The 27,739-nt window shown below is 33.9% G+C and overlaps 2 protein-coding genes across 3 annotated transcripts; both read right to left on the reverse strand.

Annotated features, from left to right (window-relative positions):
- Positions 1 to 530: 530 nt before the first annotated feature.
- LOC148600178 (tereporin-Ca1-like) lies at positions 531 to 13,149 on the reverse strand. 2 transcript variants are annotated; one of them, XM_088559345.1, is made up of 4 exons: positions 13,012 to 13,149; positions 2,794 to 2,888; positions 2,023 to 2,276; positions 531 to 1,717 (listed from the first exon to the last, which is right to left on the reverse strand). In XM_088559345.1, exons 2-4 carry the CDS (start codon positions 2,822 to 2,824, stop codon positions 1,286 to 1,288), a joined length of 717 nt encoding a protein of 238 aa, XP_088415471.1. In that variant the 5' UTR covers positions 2,825 to 2,888; positions 13,012 to 13,149; the 3' UTR covers positions 531 to 1,285. The 2 variants fall into 2 exon arrangements, with proteins under 2 accessions (XP_088415471.1, XP_088415472.1); XM_088559346.1 differs by lacking the exon at positions 13,012 to 13,149 and adding an exon at positions 3,531 to 4,194.
- LOC148600179 (tubulin delta chain-like) lies at positions 10,076 to 27,498 on the reverse strand. Its single transcript, XM_088559335.1, has 12 exons — positions 27,342 to 27,498; positions 24,538 to 24,633; positions 22,097 to 22,149; positions 21,277 to 21,355; positions 21,059 to 21,117; positions 20,377 to 20,518; positions 19,818 to 19,970; positions 18,572 to 18,667; positions 16,360 to 16,432; positions 15,479 to 15,623; positions 14,208 to 14,368; positions 10,076 to 13,226 (listed from the first exon to the last, which is right to left on the reverse strand). Exons 1-12 carry the CDS (start codon positions 27,434 to 27,436, stop codon positions 13,158 to 13,160), a joined length of 1,221 nt encoding a protein of 406 aa, XP_088415461.1. The 5' UTR covers positions 27,437 to 27,498; the 3' UTR covers positions 10,076 to 13,157.
- Positions 27,499 to 27,739: the final 241 nt, after the last annotated feature.

Raw genomic sequence — 27,739 nt, forward strand, 5'->3', positions numbered from 1 at the left:
GGCATTGTTTGCCAGGTGAACGATTCAGGCTCTTCTAGAGCCTCTTGTTTATTTTCAGTCTTATATATGTGATGTGTGATGAAAATTGAACATTAAATAAATAAAAACAGAAGTTAAAATATTACCCCGTTGTTTTATAGTACATTTATACTTTTTTTTCTTTATTAGACTAGAACAGAAACAAATATATCAGTTGTAGGTCAACCTTACTTGATACTTTCCAGGTGGAAAAGTGAAATTTGTGCATTAAGTTTCATTAATTATTTTCAGAAGTAGGCGTTATTTCCTAGCGGAACTAGTACTTCATCTTAAATTAAGACGAAAATATAAAACAGCGCCTAGTGCCAAATTTGGTTCTGTAATATAAGGTTGACAACTTTTTCGAAATTTCCAATAGGCTGCTTGAATATACAGGATACGTTACATTCAGTGTTTATAAAGTGATTGTCTGTGAGTATCACAGTACTAAGAAATAAATGGTAAAAATGTATTGTGTGCACTACTTTCATTTTTAAACACAAGTGAATTGGTTCTTAGTGAAACAAAATCATTTTATGGCAACAATCAGAAATGTATCATCGTTATAAACTAGTACAACTTGACAATTTAATTCGCACTCCAACTAAGAATCATGCAAAATGCGACTAATGGGTTAAAGTCTACATATTTTTATTTTTTGATATTTTGTTTCAATTGGCATGGTAAACAGAAATTAACATTCAGTTTTTCATATAATCCGTGTTCTTAGGAGATAAAAATTATATAGAATGCACTGTAGACTTCAAAATTAACAGGGATAACTCTGTAAATGACACTCAAATACAGTAGAATCCGTTTGATTTTCGATGTTGTTTATTTCCTAAGAGCAGGCAGATTTGAATGAATAATTACACAATTCATAATATAGACCCATAACACAACTTAATAACAAAAATAAAAATGTGTAGCCTTTTTTTGTGGTGTATCACATATTACAGAATCTGCATGATTCTTACAAAGACAACTACTTAAAATTTCAACAAGAACAAAAACAAATCATCTTGTTATATACGACATTATTCGGATAAGTATTTAACAACGTACTTTAGAAGAACTATTTTCCGTAGAGTATCAACGTTCATATTTCCATCAAATCACAAATTAAGATTTCCAATTAATATTAAAATTTCATATCAAACCCTGAGATATTCTAATGATGAACACCACACAATATATAATTCCACGAAATTTTGACAAACCACAAAATATGTTACCTAAAAATGAAAGTGCCTTCAAAGTATGATATTCACTGTGCATTTTCAAATTGGTCGTCAGCAGAACGACGTTTTCTGATCACATTCTTTTTTAGAGACTCTGCAAGGTCATTCAACTGTAGTGGACGAACGATGATTCGAGCCTTTGCCTTGTGGCTAGTGCCCATAATCCCCGTGATTTCGAACTGCTCATCTTTGATGGAAATTGTCTTGGTATGATGATAATATTGTCCTAATTTGTATTTTAAGACTGGCGAATTTCTCTCATAATACATTTGGTTGGTCCAATCTTTGTTGTGACTAGTTGTTCCGTTAGAAGTCAGACCAACAGCAAGCCAGTTAGTGTGGAAATCAAAATTATACGGACAGCTCCACATTACGACCGCTCTTCTGTTTGATGATGAAATCAACCATGAAGCCGTTCCAAATGTACCAGTAGCTGTATGTCCTGTTTTGTGGGCTATCTAAGATAAAATAGTAAAAAAATATATTATTTCATATCCAAAGGAAATACATGAAGTTTATAAAATTTGCTCCTTTTCGAGCAATTGTTATATGTGAAATAATACATTTTGTTCATTGTACCGGTGTTGGAAAGCCAACTTCCGCAACGTTTTTCAAATAAAACATAATTTAGTAATAGAATTTTAAACTTGTTCTGTCAGCAAATAAATTTAAAGTCTATAAATATAGTGATTTTTGTTCTAGTTGACTCCAAAACTGTTTAATTATTTTATAAAAACAATGAGAATATCCATTTTATACATACAAACGATTCTCTTTTCCCAGGTTGAACCGGAACAGGGGGGCTTTTGATAATCCCTTTATTTATCGATGCCTCCGGATACACTAATGGATACTTTGTCCAGTTCTCAATTTCCACAGTACATACAACATTGTACCCCGGTGCTCCAGCTAGGCTCTGTAGCATGGACGCGCCTGATGTTACAGCGCCAGCTGCAGCAGACGCAGTTGAAATTGCAACAGCCCAATCTATCGCACCATTCACACCCTGCAGTAACGCTGAAAATAAATATTGAACTACTTTTAAAACAATATTAAGTCTACCCGTACGGTAGTACTTCACAAAAAAAACTTAAACGGTCTTACATACAGAAATAATCAGAAAATTGACCCCTTCCTCTCGCCTAAAATTGCATTTGAACTCATATTATGAAAATTGATCATAAAAAATCCATATCAATAATTCGAAGTCGAATGAAATGAACCAAAAAAAAAAAAGAATATGGCAAATGGAAGTCGTTAAAAATATTTGCCATGGATAATATCGGTCAAGTCTTAAACCTGTGGGCTACACATCTTTATTAAATTATGATAAAGTGTTATTAATAACTAATTACAAATTAATGCAACCAACATTATTGCATTGATTCAAATAATGCATTTTAATGTGTTATCACAAAAAAGCAAATAATATTTCATCGTCTTTAACCAGTAAATATGAAGTATAATACGACATTTAAGCAAATGCAACACGAATAAAATTTAAGAAAAATCTTCTGAATTTAAAATTTCTTACCGTAGATGGTGCATGCTAACAGTACATGCATAGTGAATTACCTCCAGAAAGCTACTCCGTAAGGTAAAGTCTTCCTGCCAGACGGAAATAACAACCTATCAATTCAAAATGAATTTAATTGATTGATTGATCGGAGATGGAGATTTCCACATGAAATAAAAATCAGGAATATAATAGAGTCACTTTACAAAAACGGAAAGAAAAATGAAGTACATACATGCACACAATTTAGCCATTCTCCTACGGCGCCCCCAATGTCCATAGCGACTCATGGCTAAAGTCTATAGTACGCTTCACATAAAAGCCACGCTACCAAACTCTCATGCCCAATGTCCATAGCCTATAGTACGCTTCACATAAAAGCCAAACTACCGAACTCTCATGCCCAATGTCCATAGTATCTCATGGCTAAAGTCTTTAGTACGCTTCACATAAAAGCCACGTTACTAAACTCTCATGCCCAATGTCCATAGTATCTCATGACTAAACTCTACACCAGCTTCACATCAAAGCCACGCTGCCAAACTTTCATGCCCAATGTCCATAGTATTTCATGGCTCAAGTCTATAGTACGCTTCACATGAAAGCCACGCTACCACACTCTCATGCCCAATGTCCATAGTATCTCATAGCTAAACTCTATACTAGCTTCACATAAAAGCCACCCCTGAAGATGTACAGCAAACGGCAAAGAGAAATGGAATATACACACAAAAATGTAGTTTAAATTCACTTACTTGTTTTTATACTATAAAACGTGTATCGTTTCCATATGAATCTTTTAATCATCTATGCATAACTTTTTTTTTTAATTTACGGCGAAAATGGCAGTTTACTATACCATTAGATGCACATCATGATTTGGCATATCATCTTTTGAAATAAAATGGAAACATGACAAAAAATTAAACGATATTATCACAAAAACTGGTTTTTGTTGTTAATCCGTTACGGTATTGTATACTTACAGGTCTTGTAAAACTTCAATTGCAGAAGTACGGTCTACCTTCTTATACCTTTTCATATCGTCCAATCAAATTAGACGGTATAATGCCTAATGTTTATAATTAACGACTTAACACCTACCTTTTCATAAACCTTTGTTGTAAGGTACTTTCCAAGAAATGAAAGTTTACATAAATTGTAAAATACCGCTTATTTGTATTATATTTATTTGGTTTTCCCCAAGAAACGAAAATTTCTATAAACCGTGAAAAGATCGTGTTTTTATTACTTTATTCATCTTCTTCATATGATTTATACAAATCGTGTATTGTAAGCCATTTTCATATATCATAGGTCTGTTCATGAATCGTTTTAGTTTATTTTTTATATTTTTATTCTATTATTATTTTATGCCTATTTTTTTTTATTCAGAATCCACTTACAAAATTTTACAAATACTTATATATTTCTACACAAAAGATGAATTTGAATATAATAAAAAATAAATATTGCTTCACCATCGGCATGTTCAAATTGCCACATACTTGTATATATTGTATGTGGCAATTTGAACATGCCGATGATGAAGCAATATTTATTTTTTAATATATTCGAAATCATCTTTTGTGTAGAATTTTTTTATAACTATTCCTCTTTTATCAATGCTGAGACTTCAAACAAACAATACGAACATAAAACTATTTTTCAACAGATATCCCGAATAATCTGACAACATGCCTTAACCAGACACTTTTTAAAAGACATTTTGTTACAAGATTAAACACAGTTATTCCAGAATTTATCGATGTGTAAAATCGGACCATCCACTTACAAAACAAACAAAAGTCCAGTAAAGTTAAAGAGTGAATGGTCCGACTTTACATATCCATAAATTCTGAAAGAATAATCAAGAGAACCAAGATTCTAGCGGAAATCAAAAGAATGTTATCAAGGGACAAAGACCAGACATGGAAAACCGACACACAGAGCAAAGAACATAAAGTAACTAAAATCATACATACAAAGTAACAAAAGCAAATGAGCAACTCAGACTCCACTAAAAACTGGGAGCATGGACCAGGTGCATCGGTAGGGCAAGCGTCTTCTGCTTTTCTACAAACATCCTAAGAGTTGCTTATAAAAAGTCAAGTCCAGAAAAACAGTGTTTAATCCTTATAATTCCAATGCCTAAGTATCCTAAATACATTTTTTGTTTGTTTGGTTTGTTTTTGTAAGCTCTCATCTAGTGCAATTTACACCCGAAATTAACATTACAAATGCAGCTGGCTCTCATCCAGTGAAATTTACACTTGAAATTGACATTACAAATGGCGGCATTCAACCGCCAAAGTGACATGGTTGTCAATTCCAATATTCAAAGTATTTATGTGCTACTGATAACTGCATTCTTTCAAAAACTGTTTTGAATATACAATGCCTAAAATGAAAGGAATAAAGCAGGTAATACCGTTTCAAGCCTCTAAACGGCTCTATCTTTTGTCGAAGCGATGGTAGCCATGCTGTTTACGACATCATACATGGAATTTACACTTTTGTAAATCTGCCATCGCTGAGGTCGTAAAATGTGAACAACCAATCATAATGCACAAAAAGGCACATGCTAGTTACATTGGAATTATTGCAGAATATGTGTATTCAAACTTGTTTAACCGAACACCTGTCTATATAAACCGACTTATTCTAAAATTCCAAAAGGGGTTGATTTAGCCAGGTTTTACAGTATGCTGTTGGCAGTAAAATCGAATAGAAATATAACAAACTAGTGTAATACTCCTTTTCAATTGTTACTTTTTCCCACCATTTCAACATCACAGTGGGTGCCGTGTACTATAGGGTTTGTAAGACTCATTCTAGTTTCAGTTGCCCTTCCGGAACTTCCGATGTAGTATGTAGGTTACAGACCACCAATTCAACAAATGAGCATTTGGAACGTACGCAAAAATAGTCCTACGCAGAAATTACCCCTGTTCCTCATAGTGCTGTGAAAAAAGTTCTCATCTTATTTAAAAAATTTAAACAGTTTCTGAAAGGAAAAACATTTCTGTACATTTTATAGGTGCATTTTGCTTCTTGTGATGTGAGGCCTAATCTCCATAATGATTTTTAAATATACCCCTATCTTGTGAAAACACTGGGATTTCCCATGCTATTTATAGACCCTTCACTTCTGGTGACCAGTACTGCACTGCAAGTCTGCTAACCCCACATGCCATTCTGAGGATTGTGAGCTGACATATGTAGAATCATGCTGATATATAGTCCTCTGCAGGTTAAAGTTAAGGTAAAGTCCAGAGAAGCCATTGAATATTGTGAAATTAGCATAGAAGCCTATGGAAAGTGGAATTGGTGGTTTTTAGCCTGAAGATGAAGCCATGGCAAAATGAAAAATTTCTTGAAATAGCTTTAAACTACTTGAAGATCTTGTTAACTTTGCCATGAGAGGAATACACTACAAAAATCCTTCAAAATATGCATTTTTTTAAGTTATAGGTCCAAATTATGGAAAATTGGTCTTTTTGGTTGATTTTCATGTCCTATCTTGTAAAAAGTGTAGAAAATTTAGTAAAAATATCAAATATTAAACTTTGAGGGCTATATTTACCTAAATATGGTGGTAATAAGCACTTGAAATCAAGTTTTGTGTAGATTTGAGCAAAAATTAGGTTAGAAATGAGGAAAAACTCACTTTCATTACTGCGGTTAAGGCCATATCAGCATTCCCCTATGGCAACATGGAAAATCCATTACTGAGTACTTTTTTTGCTTTAGGTGCCGTTTACTGGTCATGTTTTAATGTGAAAACACTGTATTTACAAATTTAAAGCCAAATATATCACCTTTTGTGAAAATTTAAAGATTTAGGATTTTTGACATGTGATCAAGAAAAAGGGGGAGGCATGTCAGAAATAAATTTTTAAAAATAGACCAATTTCTCAGAAAATGATTACTTTTAAAACTATTTCTTCATTAATATTGTTAAAAAACAAGTTGTGATTGATATTTTTTATTTGAAAAGTCAGAAAAAGTTCTTTGCAAATATTTAATGCATTTAAGTATGGTAGAATATTGTCACTTTTTTGCTGGCACAACTTGGTTACCCTATATTTAAAAATCAAATATTTAAAAAAGTGCTTGTCACATTTCACTGAAACTTTGCAAATGCATTCAGTATGTGTGTAGGAAGAAACCTCTTTAGTTATTTATTTTTTCTAAGACAAAAAGTGACTCTTTAGGTTACAGACCACCAATTCAACAAATGAGCATTTGGAACGTACGCAAAAATAGTCCTACGCAGAAATTACCCCTGTTCCTCATAGTGCTGTAAAAAAAGTTCTCATCTTATTTAAAAAATTTAAACAGTTTCTGAAAGGAAAAACATTTCTGTACATTTTATAGGTGCATTTTGCTTCTTGTGATGTGAGGCCTAATCTCCATAATGATTTTTAAATATACCCCTATCTTGTGAAAACACTGGGATTTCCCATGCTATTTATAGACCCTTCACTTCTGGTGACCAGTACTGCACTGCAAGTCTGCTAACCCCACATGCCATTCTGAGGATTGTGAGCTGACATATGTAGAATCATGCTGATATATAGTCCTCTGCAGGTTAAAGTTAAGGTAAAGTCCAGAGAAGCCATTGAATATTGTGAAATTAGCATAGAAGCCTATGGAAAGTGGAATTGGTGGTTTTTAGCCTGAAGATGAAGCCATGGCAAAATGAAAAATTTCTTGAAATAGCTTTAAACTACTTGAAGATCTTGTTAACTTTGCCATGAGAGGAATACACTACAAAAATCCTTCAAAATATGCATTTTTTTAAGTTATAGGTCCAAATTATGGAAAATTGGTCTTTTTGGTTGATTTTCATGTCCTATCTTGTAAAAAGTGTAGAAAATTTAGTAAAAATATCAAATATTAAACTTTGAGGGCTGTATTGAAATCCGAAGATCGATTTGCATCTTATTGTTTACCTCCGGAAAATCGAAGCGCTGCACCGCCATGCATAATCTTATACTTTTTATACTTTTCTTAACATTTTGATTCCGCAGAACTAGATAATTGTCACTTTTTATCAGTATTTTTGCGCATATGTTAATGATAAATCTCCATGCATTTGAATGGTAGACGAGGACCCATTCTCATGAAACCACGGAGTCATGTGACGAGACTTACATACCCTGTAATTGAACGGTGATAAGTTTTCAACATACTGGATCCCTTTTCGCTAGATATGTTACATTTATCTGAATCCTAGTCCGAATGTTATATTTCTTTCTATATAAAAGCGGCCGATTTCTTAGAAATATGTTTTAGTGGTAAATATCAGATGTACTGATGCAAGTTATACAGTATGTATATTGTACATGTAGCTCTTTGCATATATGGTAAATTTAAAACTAACCCGGGTCGCTTTAACCCTGGTTAAACCATAAAGATGGGTCTTTATCAAAAATCAGGCAAGATTCATGCATGTCAAAAACCCCTCAATTCATGCTTACTTCTTATTTATAATCAATTACAGATCACATAGCCAGGGGCAGATTTAGGCGGGAGCGTGGCGGGCGTGCGCCCCCCCCCCCATAAAATTTGCAAAGTATGGGTTTTCATGGGTAGATTTAGGCGGTTTTAGGATGAAACTTTAATTTCTCGCTAATTTTACCACAAAAGTCGTCTACATTGCACCCACTCTCGAGGAATATTTCAAGAGTTTAGCCTCAATAAATTTTCATTGTGCGCCCCCCTTCTAAAATCCTGGGTCCACCCCTGATAGCCAGTCTAAGTCTGTCACTCTGTGTATGCACTTTAGAGATAAAAATTATTTACATATTACGACATTATGTATGGTGTATATATTAAAGAGACAACAACCTAACCGAGATAAAAAAAATCAGCCCAAAGCCACCCATTAATCTTCAAAGGAAATCCTCATACAAGTACCACAGGGCAGGCTGAACCACTGGCACTTTGTAAGTTATCATTCTTGATTTGCTTTGATTTAGTTGGTTTTAGTGGGATCGAGATGAATATATAAAGAGACTATGTATGGTGTATTTATCAAAGAGACAACAACCCTACCGGAATGAAAAATTCAGCCCAAGGCCACCATTAGTCTTAAAAGAACGACGAGAAAATTCTCATACCACAGGGCAGGCTGCAGCTGGCCCCAAAAGATCATCATACACAGTTACAGCGAAAGTTGCCCTAATATACTCAAGAACATCAAAATAAACTGAAGGTGAAAACGAAACAAGACATAAAAAGGCTAGAAATTCCTGACTTGGGACAGACGCAAAAATGCGGCGGGGTTAAAGAACTTTAGCGTTATCACAACCATGCCCCTTTAAAATCTGGCCACTGTGGAGAAAAATATTTCACAATAAAGCAAGCCTAAAATCAATTTAAAAAAGTCTGAGTCCCTTGTTACAACTGAGATAAAGAAACTGAATATAAATAACACATATGTACAAACTTGGAACTACTAGCAGTTAACTGACATGGCAACTCCAGACCATTTTAACCCTACAAGAAGTTATGTATGATTTTCTCAAACATACAGACACTATTTTTACATGAAGATATTGGCATACGTAGACCGAAAATACATCAAATACATCCTTTATTCGGTTGGTATTCTGCACAATGAATGAATCTTATCTATCAAATACAGTGTCTGAATTCTAAATGGACTGGTACTTAAACAAAACGTGATGCATTTCCGTGGATGTAATTGGTTGTGTACATGTTTTGTTCAGTAGTTCTAGAAATTCCGAAAAAAAACGAGGCGCTGATTTGCTACAGGGTGCCCGCTATGGTGTCGATCGGGTTTTCAGTGAACCCCTTTGATAGTCAATATAGGTCCAGGATATGCCCAAATGTAGATATTATGTAACAAAAATATATTCACTCGAGGTTAGTATCCTACGTTAGCTCCATTAAATGGTGAAAAGCATTTTGAGCATATAGCATACAAAAGAATGGATATGGTGAAACGCAACATATGCTTCAATCCATCAGCCAATATTTGGGTGTCCACGACCCGACTCAAACGTCCTTTAGTTTGAAATTGCGTTCACTAGCGTTTGGCACCCTCTTCTTGTTGGAAAACTTGTCATTTACATGTGTAAAATTGACAATTAATTACCAGTGATGTCCTATCACTCCCCTCCCCTTATCTGAGGAACCCTGACTGACACGCCTCCTCTTCAAAGTGTCTTTGTATATTAAATATTTAAATATCTGATTTTATCAATTATCAGCCTTATGTTAACAATGCTCATGTGCCCACGTGGGATAGGCAAGACATACATATGTATTTCTGTGCACTTGATAGCAGTTTAATTTAACTCCAGAATACATATAATTTATTATATGTCCCAGATATAATCACATTGTAACTAATTTTATATCATGGGCAATTCATCACACCCATACAAGCGTTTGACACCTTACAGATCTAGATGTTAGCATATGCATCAAAGAGATAAATATAAAAGTGAATCAGAAATTTTAACGTACATGCGGACGCAATACCTTAGTCATCCTGGACATTCGTCACAGGTGAGACAAAAACTCCATCATTCGGAATGTTTATTTCTGTCATATCCAAATATATATCTGCTTATTGTATTTTATGCAAGGTCATTGCTTGTTGAATAATACAATTATCCTGAACAATTAGATATCACATCAAAAGTGAAGTTACAATTCAAACATCGCATTTCTAAAGTAGCAGTCTTTATAAAAATCTGACAGTAGGTGATTCATGCATGTCAAAAACCCACCAAATCCACTTGTATTTCTTGTTCAGGAACAGCTATAGACCATATAACCGGTCTTCGTTTTTCATTTTCGTTTAAAATTTATATAGATTGGTCATAAAATAAGCACTTTGCAAGAGTCATCTTTCTTGATTTGGTTCAATTTGGTTGATTTTAGTGGGAGATTAAAGTGTAGTTTTCTTTAAATACAGATCTAAATACAGAAAGGACTATTGTCACATAAAAATATAGTATATATAGACCAAAAAAGCATCGTTTGTTCCATGCGTTTTTCTACACCATGAATCACTTTACCATAGGCTGTGTCTGAATTTTATGTAGACTGGTACTTAAATACTAGAGGCCCAAGAGAGCATGAATCGCTCACCTGTTTAACCATTTGCTTATTTGAAAAATTTGAGGAATGAGATAGGTTAAAATCAACTAAATTGTCAAATGCAGGAAATGCTTTTCATAGCATTTTCATGACCTGAACCATATTTTGCTAAAGGCAACAATTTTTAAATTTTTTTTAAAAACCTGTCTTATGACCCCTAAATTCCATTTTTAGTATGGGCAGCCATATCTATTCACAGATTAAAAATCACATCAGTCATTTTGAGCACAATACACTAAAGAACTATTATGCTTATTTTCATTCAATGATCTTAAATGTTTTTAGAGAGGAAGATTTTCAAAGTTGTACATGTGAAGAAAAAAAACAACAACAAAAAATGTTTCAGGGGTCGTAACTCCTACATTAGTCAATGAATGGTTTTGAAAATTTTGGCATAGGTCCTTCTCATGATGCTTAACAATTTTACCCATGCCAGAAATTTGGTAAAGGCAACGGTTTTTGAGTTATTTGCAAAAAACTGCCATCTGACCCCCATGTTCTATTTTTAGTAATGGCGGCCATGGTTTTTCATGAATCAACAATACCAATATTCATTTTGTGTGGGATTCCCTAAGGAACATATATGCCAACTTTCATTGAATTCTCTGCAATGGATTTTGAGAAGAAGATTTTCAAAATTGCACATGCGAAAATACAAAAAAAACTGTTTCAGGGGCCGTATCTCTTACATCATTTGACCAATCGTTTTGAAAATTTTGGTATTGGTCTGTCTCATGATGCAAAACAATATTACCCTGCCAAAAATTTGCTAAAGGCAACGGTTATTGAGTTATTTGCAAAAAACTGCCATCAGACCCCTATGTTCTATTTTTAGTAACGGCGGCAATGTTTTTCCATGAATCAATAATCCCAACAATCATTTTGTGTGGGATATCCTAAGGAACATAAATGCCAACTTTCATTGAATTTTGTGCAATGGATTTTGACAAGAAGATTTCCAAAGTTGCACATGCAAAAAATGCCAAAAAAAACTGTTTCAGGGGCTGTAACTCCTACATCAGTTGACCAATTGTTTTGAAAATTTTGGCATAAGTCCATCTCACGACGACAGACGCCAAGTGATGGCATAAGCTCACTTGGCTTTTGGCCAGGTGAGCTAAAAAAATGAAGTTCCATTTTTCTTTTATGTTATAATGATCAGGAAATATCAGTCATCTGTTTATAGTGCTGTCACCAATGCCATCTTTTCATTTTGATATTAAAAAATGTTTCACAATAAAAATCAAACAACTTCTCTCTGGTTGTACAAGGATAGATGCTACAGTGTACATATATTTGTAACAATTAATAGCTTTACGATAAGCAGCTTTCATGGTACACGGTGCATGAATAAATATCACACTAATAGAAGTAATGATAATCACATAACCCTCCACTCATTCAGCATATTGGAATTGCCTCGTACAAATCTGTCAACCAGCACCAGGTCTGTCTAAATTACCGTACAGCAAGTAATTTTTGCAGTGTGTTAAACTTTAGAATATTTTAGCGGTCTGTCTAATAACGCAAAAAATAAATTTAGTGAAATATTTACTCAAGGATTGAGTACTTTGTGCACCACTAAGTAACCGAAAAAATAATAAACACCAAAATTGTTCGTATACCTTTTCCTCTAAATATCACAACATTTTCCACCTGCCAAAATAACCTATTATAAAATGCCTCGGTGTCTAATTTGGTTCTGTATGTAGCTAAATTCAAGTTATTGTCATCAGTCAAGTTTCAACTTACTGCACCTTGCAATAATTCAGCCCTGGCAATGCTAGCAATAATTCCGCCCTTGGCAACGCCAGCAATAATTCAGCCCTGGCAACGCTAGCAATAATTCAGCCCTAGACAACACTAGCAGTAATTCAGCCCTTGGCAATGCTAGCAATAATCTGACCTTGACAACGCTAGCAATAATGTGACCTTGACTACAATAATTGTAATGATTTGAATATAATTTGGTATGCCACTTCATTTTATAAACCTTTATTTTGTCAGCAACTTTGATACCTGCCAGCTGTCAACTTCCTGTTTAAGGGATCATATATTGCACAAAAAAACGTGTGCAACGGCATCTTTAATTACCTTCAGATTTTAATATTAAATGCATCATATTGTAGTCCTGGTCCATTTTCAATCCAAGACTCACTTTTTGGATCAATTTTTAAAAGATATACACTGGTATTTCCGTGTCAAAACTGATAATACACCTTGAAGAACCCACCATTCTTCTATACAAAGGCAGATCTATAATTCTGTATTACTTCCTCTACAACATCAAATGCTGTATCAAAATCTTCCTGTAATGAAATAAAATTTTGAGGTATGAAGCTACTACACAGTACAGGGTTGTATCCAGATATTTTGAAAAAAGATATTAAGAAAAAAGGGAGTTTCCATGCTATTATTTGTTAATTTTCGTCAAAATTTTGCAGGACATAAATATCGGAACCATTCCCTGATCCACCACTGCAATGCACGTTTTATTCCGAAAACATTGCAACATGTTAGTTCATACATGTATTAGGGTATGCAAGGTCAATAAACCAATATGTATAATTCAGTAATAAAGAACCATAGTGAGCACTCATAAAACCCCTGTGCCAACATTTGCACATAAGAAGGTAGACCTAGGGTAAGGGACACAACTCTTACAAATCATTTGAACATTTGTATTCATCATTTTACATCAATCTAATGCATGAATTAAAGTAACTTGGACTGATTTCATTCTGTTTCAAGGGAAAGCTTGAAAGGCCTTTGTGAAATAGAACATGATACAAACATGTCACTGATTTAAAAAGTTATGTCCCTTATCTTAGGTCTACCTCCTTAAGAAAAGATTAGTACCTATATCCCAAAAAGTGGTCCTCCTTAACAAATGTCTATGAAAATTAATTCCATGCATGTTTTCATTGCTATCAAGCATTCACCAAACTCAGAAGAAAATTAGTGAAAAACAAATGAAGGAGCTATGCAGGCTCGCAGCCTAATTCAAGTCTATCTGTATGTAACCTTAAGAATATGATAATCACATTATACTCAATACATATGATATTCATATTTTGTACTTATATATCTCATTTGGGCATCATATCTATTTGAAAGAACAGTCTGTGACATAATAAGTATTAAATAAGAGAAATTAAAATTTCTTATGTTTCCCTGCTATCCAATAAAAAAATCAAATGCTTTGAAAAATCATTTTATATCCTACAATATCCAATGAAATACACCAATAAATCACTGGTTCAAATTAGACATTAAACTTTAAGACTTACCTCACTAACCCCATACTTGTTATACCAGTGAAGGTAAGCCTTGGCACTATATTTGACTCTTGACCTTTCATAAACAGTCTCTAGATACTCAACAATAGACTCTGAATTCGATGCTACAGTGAGAGAGGCTGTATCTCTTGGTCCAGCAGGGTTTGTTTTGGCTGCAAATGTGAAAGAAAAGTCCATGTGAGGCAATTCTCTCACATCAAAAACAAAACAGCAGGTGCATATAAGTGTTATTTGTCATTGTTAAATAATTTCAGTCATATTCATTCAGCAGTTTTGAGAAGGGTTTCTGATTGAAATGAGTAAAACAATCCGCTATCCGAGGCAATTACATTCACCTGTGTTAAAATAACATGTCTGCACTTCAAGAAGGAATACTTTAATGTTCCATTCTTGTGTCAAATGTCCATTGCAAATGTATTCCATTCCACAATGATGAACTTACCTGTTAATGCATCCATTGGGGACCCATTGCATTCCACAAAGAAGAACTTAACTGTTTACACATTCATTCGAAATGTATTCCATTCCACAAAGATTAACTTACCTGTTTGCACATCCTTTGGGAATAGATTCCATTCCACAAAGACAAACTTGCCTGTTTGCTTAACCACTGGGAATGGATTCCATTCAACAAAGATGAACTTGCCTGTTTGCATATCCATTCGGAATGGACTCCATTCCACAAAGACGAACTTGCCTGTTTACACATCCATTGGGAATAAATTCCATTCCACAAAGACGAATTTGCCTGTTTACACACATCCATTGGGACTGTATTCCATTCCAAAAGATGAACTTAATTGTCCACACATCCAATGGGGATGAATTCAATGCCACAAAAACAAACTTGCCTGTTTGCATATCCACTGGCAATGAATTCCATCCCACAAGACGAACTTACCTGTTTTCACATCCATTGGGAATGTATTCCATTCAACAAAGATGAACTGAATTGTCCACACATCCATTGGGGATGAATTCCATTCCACAAAAATGAATTGACCTGCATATCCATACATACATAGGGAACTTATTTTATTTTACTGTGTAGAGCTAACCCGCCCACATGTCCATAGAAAATGGATTTCAATCCAAAGAATTGAAATTAGCTGTCCACACATCCATATGGAATGGATTCCACTCCACAAAGATGGACTTACCTGTCCACACATCCACAGGGAATGGATTCCACTCCACGAAGATGGACTTACCTGTCCACACATCCATAAGGAATGGATTCCTCTCCACAAAGATGGACTTACCTGTCCACACATCAATAGGGAATGGATTCCATTCCACTGTGTTTAATGATTTCCTGAACTTTTTCTCCAGACCCTGTGTCATCTTTGGGTAGAAAGATTCAGTGCTGTCACCTCTGGCAACAACTACATTGCCAATACTGTGAAACTGTAGCTGGTTAAAGATTGATAATTCCAAAACAGTGCTTATTCAAACTAATAAAATGACCCCCCCCACTTTTCCACCAATACTACCACTATGTAAATATATAAATCTCAAATTTTGTTTCTATATGATACCCACAATAACATCGATCTCTTCTTAAAAAAGTAATGTCATGTTTTGATACTAATTATATTTGACTAGGGTCAAGTTTTATAAAAAAAAAAAAAACTTTAAGATTTCCTTAAATCCTCCCTCAACTCATAATTCTACCAATCAGATTCTGCATATCTGAAGTCATAAGGAATCAGAACATCGGTATAATACTTCCAATATATGGATATAAGTATTCACAGATTATTATTTCAGATTTTCTACTTTGTGTCACTTTATTACATGTGATGGAATCTGTCAAGTGTCAAATTGGGCAAAATTGGGCAATGTTAGTATCTGGGATCTTAGGCCATTCTGAGTGAGGAAGCAATTCTTTTGGTTTTTTATTGTCCAAAAAAAAGAGAGATAAGGATACTGTTTACATTATTCATGGTCAGCAAACTGAATTCGGTGGATTTTTGACATGCACGAATCACCTCCTGTCTGATTTTTTATGAAGACTGCTATTTAACTGATATTGTTATAAAAATTAGTAATGCAGTACCATCACTCAAAGACAACGATAAAACTAAGAATAAATATATTTCAAATTTGCCTTTGGTACTAATAGAATATTTTACAAAGATACAACTTTGCCTGTACTGTCATGTCTTCTCATTCCTTGACTGAGCAGCTTTCTGAGTCCTTCCCATGTCTGTTTACTAAAACAAGAGCACACAAAATTACAGGGTAGATCCAGACACTTTGAAAATGAGGGCGACCAGCCGGGGTTTCTCAGAAAAAAGAGTGTTGCTATGACATTATTTGCCATTTTTGACGATTTTATACATGAAAATGGCAAATTTTTCAATAAAAAAATGGGGGTGCTAACCCCCTACACCCCCTCTAGATCTGCCACTGAATTTCATGTTAATGGTAAAATTTCATACGAAAAGTTTTGATTATAAAACTAAACAAACAGACTACAACGTTCAAAAAATTATGAATTAAAAATCAGATTATAATAAAATCCTTACAAAGCAACCATTTAATTTTTGTAAGTGGGGTGCTCCCGTTTGCTGTATCTGAAACACTCGATCTACAACTTAAATTCTACAAAAAAAAAGACTTATACATACATTGTATCTGGACCTGCATCACTATAACATAATGTGGAAGTATTATTGTTTATGAGGTACCAATTTTTGTGGTTTTTATGGGTTTTATTAACTACGAAATTTTGTTTCCAACAAAAGAAGATTTCCCACTTGTTTGTACAATAAAGTTATCTAATCCACGAATTCAAGAATTTATGAATTAATTATTCCCTAAACTGTAAAAAAATGGTAACCATGAATAAAAGTACTTTGACAGTATTTGTCAGTACATACGACATACATACATACATGTACATAACAATTAAGCAAGTTAAAAAAACTACAGTGCCATTTGCAATGTTCTTATTATAGAATATACTAATGAAAAAGTGGCTATCTTCAACAGGTAAAAAAATCATAATAAATATTTGTCAAACTGGTAGTCATCAAGGTCTATCTCAGGCCCAATTTCTGAAATGATCATCCTAATATAGTTTCAAAATAAAAAAAATTAAGAATAGCTAGTTTAATGTAATAGAACATATAGATGAAGTCAATTTACTGGTAAAGCATTTTCAAAAGGAGAAAAAAGTAGATTGTTTTGTGAATTTCTTATATTTGCAAAGTATTTGTCTATAAATTTGTCTATTTCAATTATCTCCTCATTGAAATTAAACATCCAAATTTAACTCGTAGGTAGATACTGTCATAAGCAACTTATGGTATAACTATTTTGTTGTACTTTCATGCAATAAATCCCGTAAGAAAGTTTTACTTTCCAAGTATCAGACTGAAAGGAGACAAAAGTCCTCATAACAACAATCCAAATGCCCAACAGCAATATTTCAGCTATATTCAGGTGATGAACATGAAATGAATGATAAAATCAACATGAAATGATGATGAAATGAAAATGGGATGTGACACTAGGATAATTGGGTCAACAAATTTGATTGCAAGTGGAAATAGGGTAGGATGGGGCAATTTAGCCTTCTCTGGAGGAGCCCAATGGTTCCTACTCCGAACATGACAGAAGGGTTCTTTAACGTGCGAGGAACATGGCATCTTTCCTAACACATTGCACCACTATGATTTGCGGTGAGGTTTTCTGTATAATGGCCTGACGACCCAAACATAAAACATAACCAGGGTACCTCATTTCACCCCCTGGGGCACACAACCCAGTTACTCTGTCGGCAGAGCACCCTAGCCCCCGACCAGGGTTGTGAGCACTATTAAATCACCTTTTAGGACAAGCTTAGTGCTTCCGTGCGTCTCTTCTTTTTATGCCTGGACCCACACCGGACTCACCTGTTCTGTAAATAATTGTCAGTAAGGGTAGTCCTACAGCAAGTTTCAGTAACCAGGCTACCATAATTTAACCATTAATGGTGATCAAATTCATTGTTCTGTCAAATTGTTTACATTTTCACAACTTAGAAAACCAACAAAATGATTCTAAACATTCAAAAATTTCAACATCTATTTTCAAATCGTATACTTCAAACGTATTAATTTTCACGGATTCTGTCAAGTGAACCTATTCCTGGGTATCAATTTTAATGTATTAAAAAAATGACAAGCCTTATATAGTGTTAAAAATAAATTTCCCAGGTACTATTTATCGTAATTTTATGTTCACCACGAAAATAGCAAAAATTAGTACACCACAAAAAATGAATACTTTTATAGGTAGTAGCTTTCGGTTGGACTTCTCTGGCAAATAACCTTGTCCTCTTACAGGTAACACTTGTTTCATATTACCTTCTAGCTATGTGATGAATCTGTATGAACTTGTTGGCAGGTACAGGACAAGCGGATCTTATCATTTCCCATGGTTCCACTCCTATACTTGGTCCGCTGCAAAGACATCACTAGTGTTAATGCTGAATGAAAAGCTCTGCAAGCTAAAAGCACATCATAAGCCTGTCTATCTTTATTCTATGTATAAAGTCCAACTACTCCAAAAAGAATTAGATATACTGTTGACAATCTTACAAAGAGAATAGATTTTGTCAGTTCAGTAATATTGTTATTACCCTCCAATCGTATCGAGTCAAACCTTTAAATTGGATAATCTCCCCTTCAGTTACCTGAAATTAATCATCTTCTTTCATGCATATTTACACTTCCTAACCTTCCTATCAAATTTCATCAAAATCCATTTAGCAGTTTAAAAAGAGTTGTGCTAGCATGGTTTTAATATGTTCAGCCTTTCTTTAATATACAGAACAAGATGTTTACAAAATGCTGGAATTTTTAATCAACAACATATTTGTCCAGTGTGGTTGACGCGTTTTTCAACAAACGGTCAGCATTCCAATGGGTACTGGAACACCCTCTCAGATATAAGCATTAAAAGACTGATACCTAAAGGTTGCTTTCCTTCACAAGACAAACATACCCATCAAATATTACAGAATTCAAACTGTTTTTGAGTTACAGTACTATTTTAACATTGATTGACAGAGATTTCAAGAAAAATTAGTATACCACATTACAACAATCAGAAGTCAGCCTTGTTAAAGACCAAAAATAGAGGAGTGATTTGATTGATTGTGGTAAAACATCCCATGTCAAATATTTCATGTTTTTCAGTAAGAGAATGTTTGATAAATCAAACAAATTATACAGGAAGAAGATTACCTTGCTTAGTTCCTGTCTGACAAGCTGAGCAAGAATTTTATGCTTAGTTCCTGTCTAAGGAAGAATTTTAATGCCCTAGCTAACAGATGCAACAGCCTGCATGCAAACATGTCGCTCTACTCAGCCATTTTATTCTGACCAGAGGCAGAGGTAACTGCCGTCACTATATCTCTGATTTACTGCTTGATTGACAGAGAAGCAGTGACTTCCAATTAAAAAAATATGGAACGAAATTTGTGTTGGATCCATCCCATGATCTTCAGCACTTATATTAAACACACTACCACCACAATAACACCGAGATGAATGAAAAGGAGGTATAAGTATCTAAATAGGCTGAATAAAAGTATACTATCCTATTTACCTTTTAGATCTAAGTGTGTCTGTGGGAAGAAACATCCCTGTTAAGCCAGCTGCTATACTGTTATTCATTGTATCAAAAGACACTGTTTCTAATCTTCTCTGTAGTCTATCTAGAATATCATCATTGTGTGTCAGAACAACACAGTCTGTGTTACTACAAAACAATAGTTGATAAATATTTCAGCTTTTTCTGTTTAATTTTTAAAGTATTGTATTCTTACTACATACCAATGTCATGAAATTCTTCTCACTAGTTAGAGAGGGGTTGAGAAAATATAAAAAGACTTACAAATGATCAGAAATGTCAAAAACACTGCACTCTTGGTAACTTTGTTGCCAATTCAAGTTACTTAGATGCTTACATGATATTTATGTAAAATGGTTTATACAAACAAATTGATTACTAAAAGTTATGCCCCTTATCCTAGGTCTACCTCCTTAAAGAAGGCATACTGAAGGTCTGGACTTAGTCAGATTTACTTATCAGTTTTTGCTATAGGAACAAAGTATAAAATTGAAAAAACTTGTTCAATCAACCTTGAAGGAAAAATAAAACATACTTTTGAAGAAAAGACAAAGTGAGTAAAGCATTATAGTTCTGGAGTGGGCTCTCTCCTGATGCACATGGTGCCACGGTACTGGAAATCAGGTTATTCATGGGATATTCCTCCCTCATGGCCTCAGATAGTCTGGATCCAAGTCCTGTAATGTAAAACCTGCATTTATTGAGAGTAAAAAAAAACTGTGGCTGGACAGACATCTACATGTACCATTTCCATCTTCCTGCATTGCCTTGCGGCAGAGTCAATAATTGGTACATATAAATGCATTGTGAATGTATGAAGAGTAATTTATTCTTGAATTAAAGAGCAATCTCGAACATTAAAAAGTCAAATTTTAACAAAAACTAACTATATAGAATGTAATGTGCAGATATTACTTTTATTTTTTAAAAGCTTCCAGTGTTTTTAGATAAATGCATTTCACACTGTTGCATAAGCTTCTGGTAGCAACCGTTCAATTCTTAAGTCTAAAACCAAATTTTTAAAAGAAACTAAACCAGAAATTACATAAACAAATGATAGGTCCTAATGCAACAAAGTTTGCAACTGTATGAAAAGCTGAACTTAAAAAGCCTGGAAAACAATTACTACAACAAAAAATTGACAATAAAAAAATCACTAACCACACCCTTCCCAATTTAAATCAAATAATTATTTCCTTTGGAGATCATTGACTTACCTGATCCAGTTCCTCCAGTTAAACTGTGCATCATAATACACCCGCTATACATGTCGCACCTGTACAGGATAAAATGTATAACTATTAGATACATGGTTGGGTAAAAGCAGTTTCTAATTTGAAGCAATTTACCCACATCTTAATTTTATTTTTTTTCGAAATAATCCCAGCCCCCCCCCCCCCAATCCCCTGCGATATAAAAATGGTCCAAGCCTTACCTCTCAATTTCCTTCCTGATTTGTGTCATGGTATCCTCCAGAATGTGGTCCTCTCCATACTTCTTCAACCCATGATAACCTATATCACATTAAATGCTTGGTGAAATTTGATTTATTTACAGGCAAATAAATACAGTGATACATGTTTAAAGAGGTAGACCTAGGGTAAGGGACACAACTCTTACAAATCATTGGAACGTTTGTATTCAGCATCAATCTTATGTAAGAATCAAAGTAACTTGGATTGATTGCATTCTTTTTCAAATCATTGATATGTTTGTATCATATTCGATTTCACCAAAGCCTATCAAGCTTTCCCTAGGTCTTCCTCCTTAACAGGATATCCATGTAAAAATCAGGCAGATTCAATGATATGGGTGGCACAGGGTAAATATTATCCCACTAAATTTTTTGTTCCATTGTAATGTATATACCATATGTATGCCAAAAAGTATAAAGTTTGATTTAAATTGATATTAAATGGGTGATTAAGAAAATGATTTTAAACGTCACTAACAAAGCAACCAAATTTTGCATGAATCAAAGAGTTATCTCCCTTTTTTCAATGATTTTTTTTTTTTTTTTTTTAATGCTTTCCATGTAAATTTTTCTCTTTTATCAATGCATTTAATCAAAAACAAACATTCAGTTTAGAGAAAGGATGCATTCCTAATACAGTGTATGATTTCGGTGAAAGTTTTTTGAAAACAAAATTTGTCATGTGCCACCCACTGCCTGGTTCAGGCCTAGAAACCCTCTTAAACAAATCCAAATCAGGTTAACAGGTTATCCAATTATATATATACAGACAAGTAGTTACCAAGAGCCCAATTAGTTCCTCTTCCTCTTTTTCCACTTACTAAATTTCCTTCCCTGAAAACACAAAAAAGATCAAGGCAAGTTGGAACAAGAGTCAGATGCATATACCTATATTTTTATTACTGAAACATAGAATTAGAACATCTTCAGGGTTTCATCATATCAAATGCAAGAAGAGTACAGAAATGCCTATACTGTCCCAGGACCTTGCTCAAGGGTTAATATGCATCAAAGGCCTGGGTGTTTTATATGTATAATGAGAATAGGTAAGGTAAATATGTCAAGGAGACAAAAACCACACTGGGATGAAAATGTCAGCCCAAGCAAAGTTAGAAATAGTAGTCTGCCCGCCAGCCTAAGACTGGCTATTTCTTGGCAGGGCTGGCTAATTTAAGAAACAATTTATATAGCCATATAGTAAATATATTGAAAAATTGTATTCAGGGCTGGCTAGAATTTGAGTGAGTTTCCTACCCTGTTTTAATATTACTAGAAAGAGTTCCGTGACCTCATTTTTCATTTTGAAATAATGGAAATGATGTCAATTAAGCATTCTTTAAATAAAGTAATACATGTATAAATTTTTTCTTCCGGTATTTTAGAATTTTGTTACATATTGAAAAATCCCTACATATTCCGTATAAAATATAGTAAAATTTTGGCTTTATTATCTCTAAATCAAGTTCAGTGACCAAGTTATTTTTTTTTTTTGGTACATTATAATTCTTAAGTGTACTCAATCAAGGTCATCTTTGAGAAAAACTAGGAAAACTAGAAATATTTGGTATGATCTACCTGAAGTTTTGTCCCTAAGGAGGTAGACCTAGGGTAAGAGACATAACTCTTGAAATCAGTGATATGTTTGCAACATATTCCATTTCACCAAAGCCTATCAAGCTTTCATTTGAAATAGAATGAAATTATTCCAAGTTACTTTGATGCTTAGATGAAATTGATGTAAAATGCTTTACACAAACGTTCCAATGATTTGTAAAAATTATGTCCCATACCCTAGGTCTACCTCCTTAATTTGGGAGAATTTACCCATGTTTTGTCCTTAATTTGGGAGAATTTACCCATGTTTTGTCCCTAATTTGGGAGAATTTACACATTTTACACCTTTAATAACCCTACGATTTCTTTTTTATGCATGTGTTAATAGTAAAAAAATGTTTTGTTTGTGAAGTAAGCACACTTTTCAATAAATACTTTGAAAGTATTATTGTTCTTGGGGTACCAATTTTCGTGGATTTCGTGGGTTTGGTAAACCATGAAATTTGGTTCCCAACGAAAAGGAAATAAAAGGAATTCAAGACTCCATGAACTGACCATTTTCCCCTAATCCACAAAAATTGGTACCCACAAATAAAAGTACTTTCACAGTATTAAGCAATATCCATTCTGACTTGACCAAGTTTATTTTCAGGATCAAATTTGATAAAAACAAAATACACTCTTTATAAAGGATACATGTGAAAATTCAGAATTATTAATTTAATCCATTCCACCCTCTAGAAATATCAATAAGAAACAAAAAATCAAAGTCAGATTAGCCTTAAAAATACAGATCACTATAGAATCACCACTTTAGTTATAAAAACAAAGCTAATATTATTTGAAATTTTGACTTCTTTGAAAATAAATTCAGTTTTGAATTACAAATTCTATCAAATCATTTTCTAGGCATTTTCAGTTCTCATTATACATGTGGCTACTAATCTTGTGCATGACTCTGTATTTTCCCAATCTTGACAATACAGACTATTTCAGTTCAAGAAAATCTAGTCAAATGTTGCAAAACTGTATGCATTTATTCCTGTTGTGACCTGCAAGTTGGTCAAACAAGAAAAAAACTGTGATCAATGCTCACTAAATAGATACTTCCCACTCCCCCCTTTTATTACATGCACCTTTTGACCTCAAAACTGAGTAAGTCCATGTTTTGCTATGTGAAACCCCCATATATATTTGGATCAAAATCTAAAATAAGAAGCGTCCAATGGGAAAATGAAATAAGATTCTGTGAAAATTTCATTTAATTCCATTCAGTGATGGAAGAGGAATAAAAGATAAGATATGGGTCCCTGATTGTCTCCATATTCATATTAACTCCATTCAGTGGTGTATGAAGAGTGGCGGATAAGAGATTGCCCGAGGTATCACTATGTCTCCATATTCAAAAATGACAAAGTCCATGTTTTGCTGTGAAATGCCCAAATTGATTTGGATCAAAATTTAAATTATAACAAGCACAATTTGAATACATAATAAAGATTTGTGAAAGTCCCATTAAATTCCATTTATGGAATAAGTAATAAAGATTTTGTAAAAGTTTAATCAAAATCCATTCAGCCATGCACAACGAGTAATGGATCACAAACACTCCTATCACTACAAATGTATATACAATTTTTTTTTCAAATTAAACTTCAGTTTTTGTACCTTATTTTCAAGCCTTTGCAAGCTTTCTGTACAACTTTTGGTTCACTGTCAACATGGACACTTCTCTGTTTCTCATCAGCATGAATAAAGGTGTGCCTGTAAATAAAATAAAAATAAATATTCAGCCATGCATGACAAGTAATGGATAACAAACACCCCAAACACTACAAATGTATATACAAAAATACAAAATACATGTACATGTATCAAATGTAAACTCTCTAATCTATGCCAGTAAAGTCTTGTTATAACAAGAATAATCATACCATTTTCACAAAAAGTCAAAAGTTCCATTTTAAAAACAGAGTTGTCTTTCTTGCTATCGGCTTTGAAAAAAATACATCTAAAATTCAAGAAGTTTTCCTTTTAGTAGATTCCAGACAATTATTTGGACACCAACCAAATGACTTTTAACCCAACATCACTGTTTTTGTTATGTTTCTGTTTTGTTTCAAAGAGCCCATTACATGTACAACAACCCCCCCCCCCCACCGAAAATCAAATGGTTGCTGTGTTAGGCTTAGTCCCCAGGTGCATAGTTACAGAATATAAACCTTATTTTTCTCTACTTCATTGTAAGATTTGTTTCCCCTTCTAAATAATTGGATCCATTCCCTACAACAATCTTCTAGCGTTTATGAGCAGAAAGTACCACATAAATATGTAAAAATAAAATTGTTTTCCAACATTATGCACTTTTTTGCTATATTTTTATGACATACCAAGTACAAATCTGTAGTTACATAAGAGTTAGAAATAGTAGCCTGCCAGTGCCAGCCCACCACTGGATATTTTTTGGCAGGGCTGGCTAATTTTAGTAACAATTTATATAGCCATATAGCAAATATATTGAAAAATTGTATTCAGGACTGGCTAGAATTTGAGCGAGTTTCCTACCCTGGTTACATGTACATGATTGCAGAGTTCACAAATGTAACAATCAAACTAAACACCTACATGTACATGCATGTGTATAAATCTTTACTTAGATACATGTACAAATGTACTTGTAACGTAAATATAAATTTTCAAAAAAAGGAAAACTTTATTGATCCCTTGACTTAAAAATGTTCAGAAAAAGTTGCATGGTGCTATCTTCTTGGTCAATATAGTTCTCACTGGTCATTATAAAAGACTAAAAGTCCATAATTGATAAACTTATTTTGCAGGACAGCCTATCAGTGTTGTCGCAGGAAGTAGATGTAAAAAGCAAATTCACTGACTTGGCTAAAGAATCATGTTTGTAACTGGTCAGTCACCGAGTTGGCTATAGGGGTCAATCCTGATTCCTCAGTGGCAACGATACATGTATAACTTAGTGATTCAAATCATGCTCTCCTGTTATATACATTTCTGTACACATGTACCATACTCTACCCAACAGCAAAATGGAGATCATTCTCAATGAGAAATAAGCATATATGAAAAGTTTCTACAATGATAGGGACAGAGCCTCAGCGACATCCTATACAAGTACATTTTGTACATATAGATGCTCTGAAATATGATTGGCTCAAAATCATTCTGTTGGACATGACACACTTTGGAAGAGTAATCAAGGGAACCAAGGTTATAGTGGTAATCAAAAAAATGTAATCCAGGGACATAGACAAGAAATGGAAAATAGACATACACAACAAAGAATATGAAGTAACTAAAATCAAACATACAAAGTAACAAAAGCAAACTCAGACTCCACTAAAAACTGGAAATTAAAAATTGGAAATGACAGATGCAGATGGGAAATAACTGTTTGAACTTTCAACACAGACAAGTCACATACATTGTATGTTATAGGAAGTTTTGCATATTCCTGTTGGCCTAGACATCAGCATTGTAACAACATACAATGTAGATCAACTAGGAAGCCTGAGTAATATCCTTCAAATATAACTTGAACTGACCTCAAGGGTCAAGATCAACTTGTTGAGGCCAGTAGCCACCTGGACCACTAAACTATAAAATCAATTAACCCAGAAAAAGTTGGTAGCCCAGACTTTTTCAGATAAAATTAACCCCAGAAATTAAATTCCACATTTTACAAAATACATGTACCAGATGCAGAAATTAATAAGCAATTCTAAATAAGAAACCGACATCAGTTAAGAACGTATTCCATATTATAAGAACTGGTTACCGATAAAATTTAACTAGGGACACTACGTTTCCGATCGAATGGTAACCAGTTAAAACTCTGACCAAAAGTTTTGTTTACAATATTTTTTTTTGCAATTCGCCAGCTGGGCTACTGAAATAGATAAAAATGGACTCCCAGGCACATTTCTGGTCGGCTTTGGCGAGTGGGCGACCTTTAATCTTTTCCGATAATCTTTATTTAACAAACTAATCATTTTTTAGCTATTCTAGGGTTGTTTTAATATGATATTGACCAGTCATCCAGATTACAACATTTTGGTGCTTTAGAGCCATTACAAATCAAATGTTTTGTTTTAAGTACAAATATCTACATCTCTCATAGGCAAAGCTTAAAATTATACTGTATATCCACCGGTTACCTTATATGTTATCAATGAATCACACATGGTTAGGAATAATCCCCAAAGCCAAAGGGTTCAGGTTGGGAAAAGTCATAGCAGACTAGTATATTATATTTATAAGGTAAATAATTCAGGAATTTACACAGTACTTTCTTTATAATTACGTAACAGTTCTATGGCAAGCCGTTGTGGAATTTATTTACGCATAAAAAGTCTGATTAACACATAAATTTCATCATGTATCAGTATTGAAATGTTAGGTTTAAAAGGCGCAATCAAATAAAGATTCGTTGTAGCATAAGTTACCCTTCCACCACCGATGGATCAGAAAACGATTTCTTCCAAAATGATCTTCCAACTTGGTTTCCACACTGGCCTACATGCAGGAATACTGTTGACATTTTCAGTTACCAAGAACATCGTTGGCAATGGGAAATATATGTGTAGGGGAGTGAAGTTGTAGAAATTTACGTTGAACAGGTAAATTGATAATTCGACCCATGCACAATACGGACAAAATTATCACAAATGGTTAGGAAAAGTCATAGCAGACTAGTATATTATATTTATTAGGTACATGTAAATAATTCAGGGATTTACACATTACTTTCTTTATAATTACGTAACAGTTCTATGGCAAGCTATTGTGGAATTTATTCCCTGTTTTTTTTTTAATAAATGGGTAATAAATTCCATGCAACGGC

This window comes from Perna viridis, chromosome 13 (genome assembly GCF_037379345.1).
Source record: "Perna viridis isolate PV_CMFRI_1.1 ecotype Kerala chromosome 13, ASM3737934v1, whole genome shotgun sequence".
Classification (NCBI taxonomy): Eukaryota; Metazoa; Mollusca; class Bivalvia; order Mytilida; family Mytilidae; genus Perna; species Perna viridis.

Bases quoted from the DNA above. Each gene is read 5' to 3' on its own strand.
- LOC148600179 (XM_088559335.1), bottom strand. From the start codon at position 27,436: ATGTCAACAGTATTCCTGCATGTAGGCCAGTGTGGAAACCAAGTTGGA. The intron at 20,519-21,058 runs GTAAGTCAATGA...TTTACATTACAG, and splicing joins AACTGGAGGAACTGGATCAG to GACTTGGATCCAGACTATCT. The intron at 14,369-15,478 runs GTAAGTCCATCT...TCACATTTGCAG, and splicing joins CCCTATTGATGTGTGGACAG to CCAAAACAAACCCTGCTGGA.
- LOC148600178 (XM_088559345.1), bottom strand. From the start codon at position 2,824: ATGCATGTACTGTTAGCATGCACCATCTACG. The intron at 2,277-2,793 runs GTAAGAAATTTT...ATTTATTTTCAG, and splicing joins GTTAGCATGCACCATCTACG to CGTTACTGCAGGGTGTGAAT. The intron at 1,718-2,022 runs GTATGTATAAAA...ATTTTATCTTAG, and splicing joins CTGGGAAAAGAGAATCGTTT to ATAGCCCACAAAACAGGACA.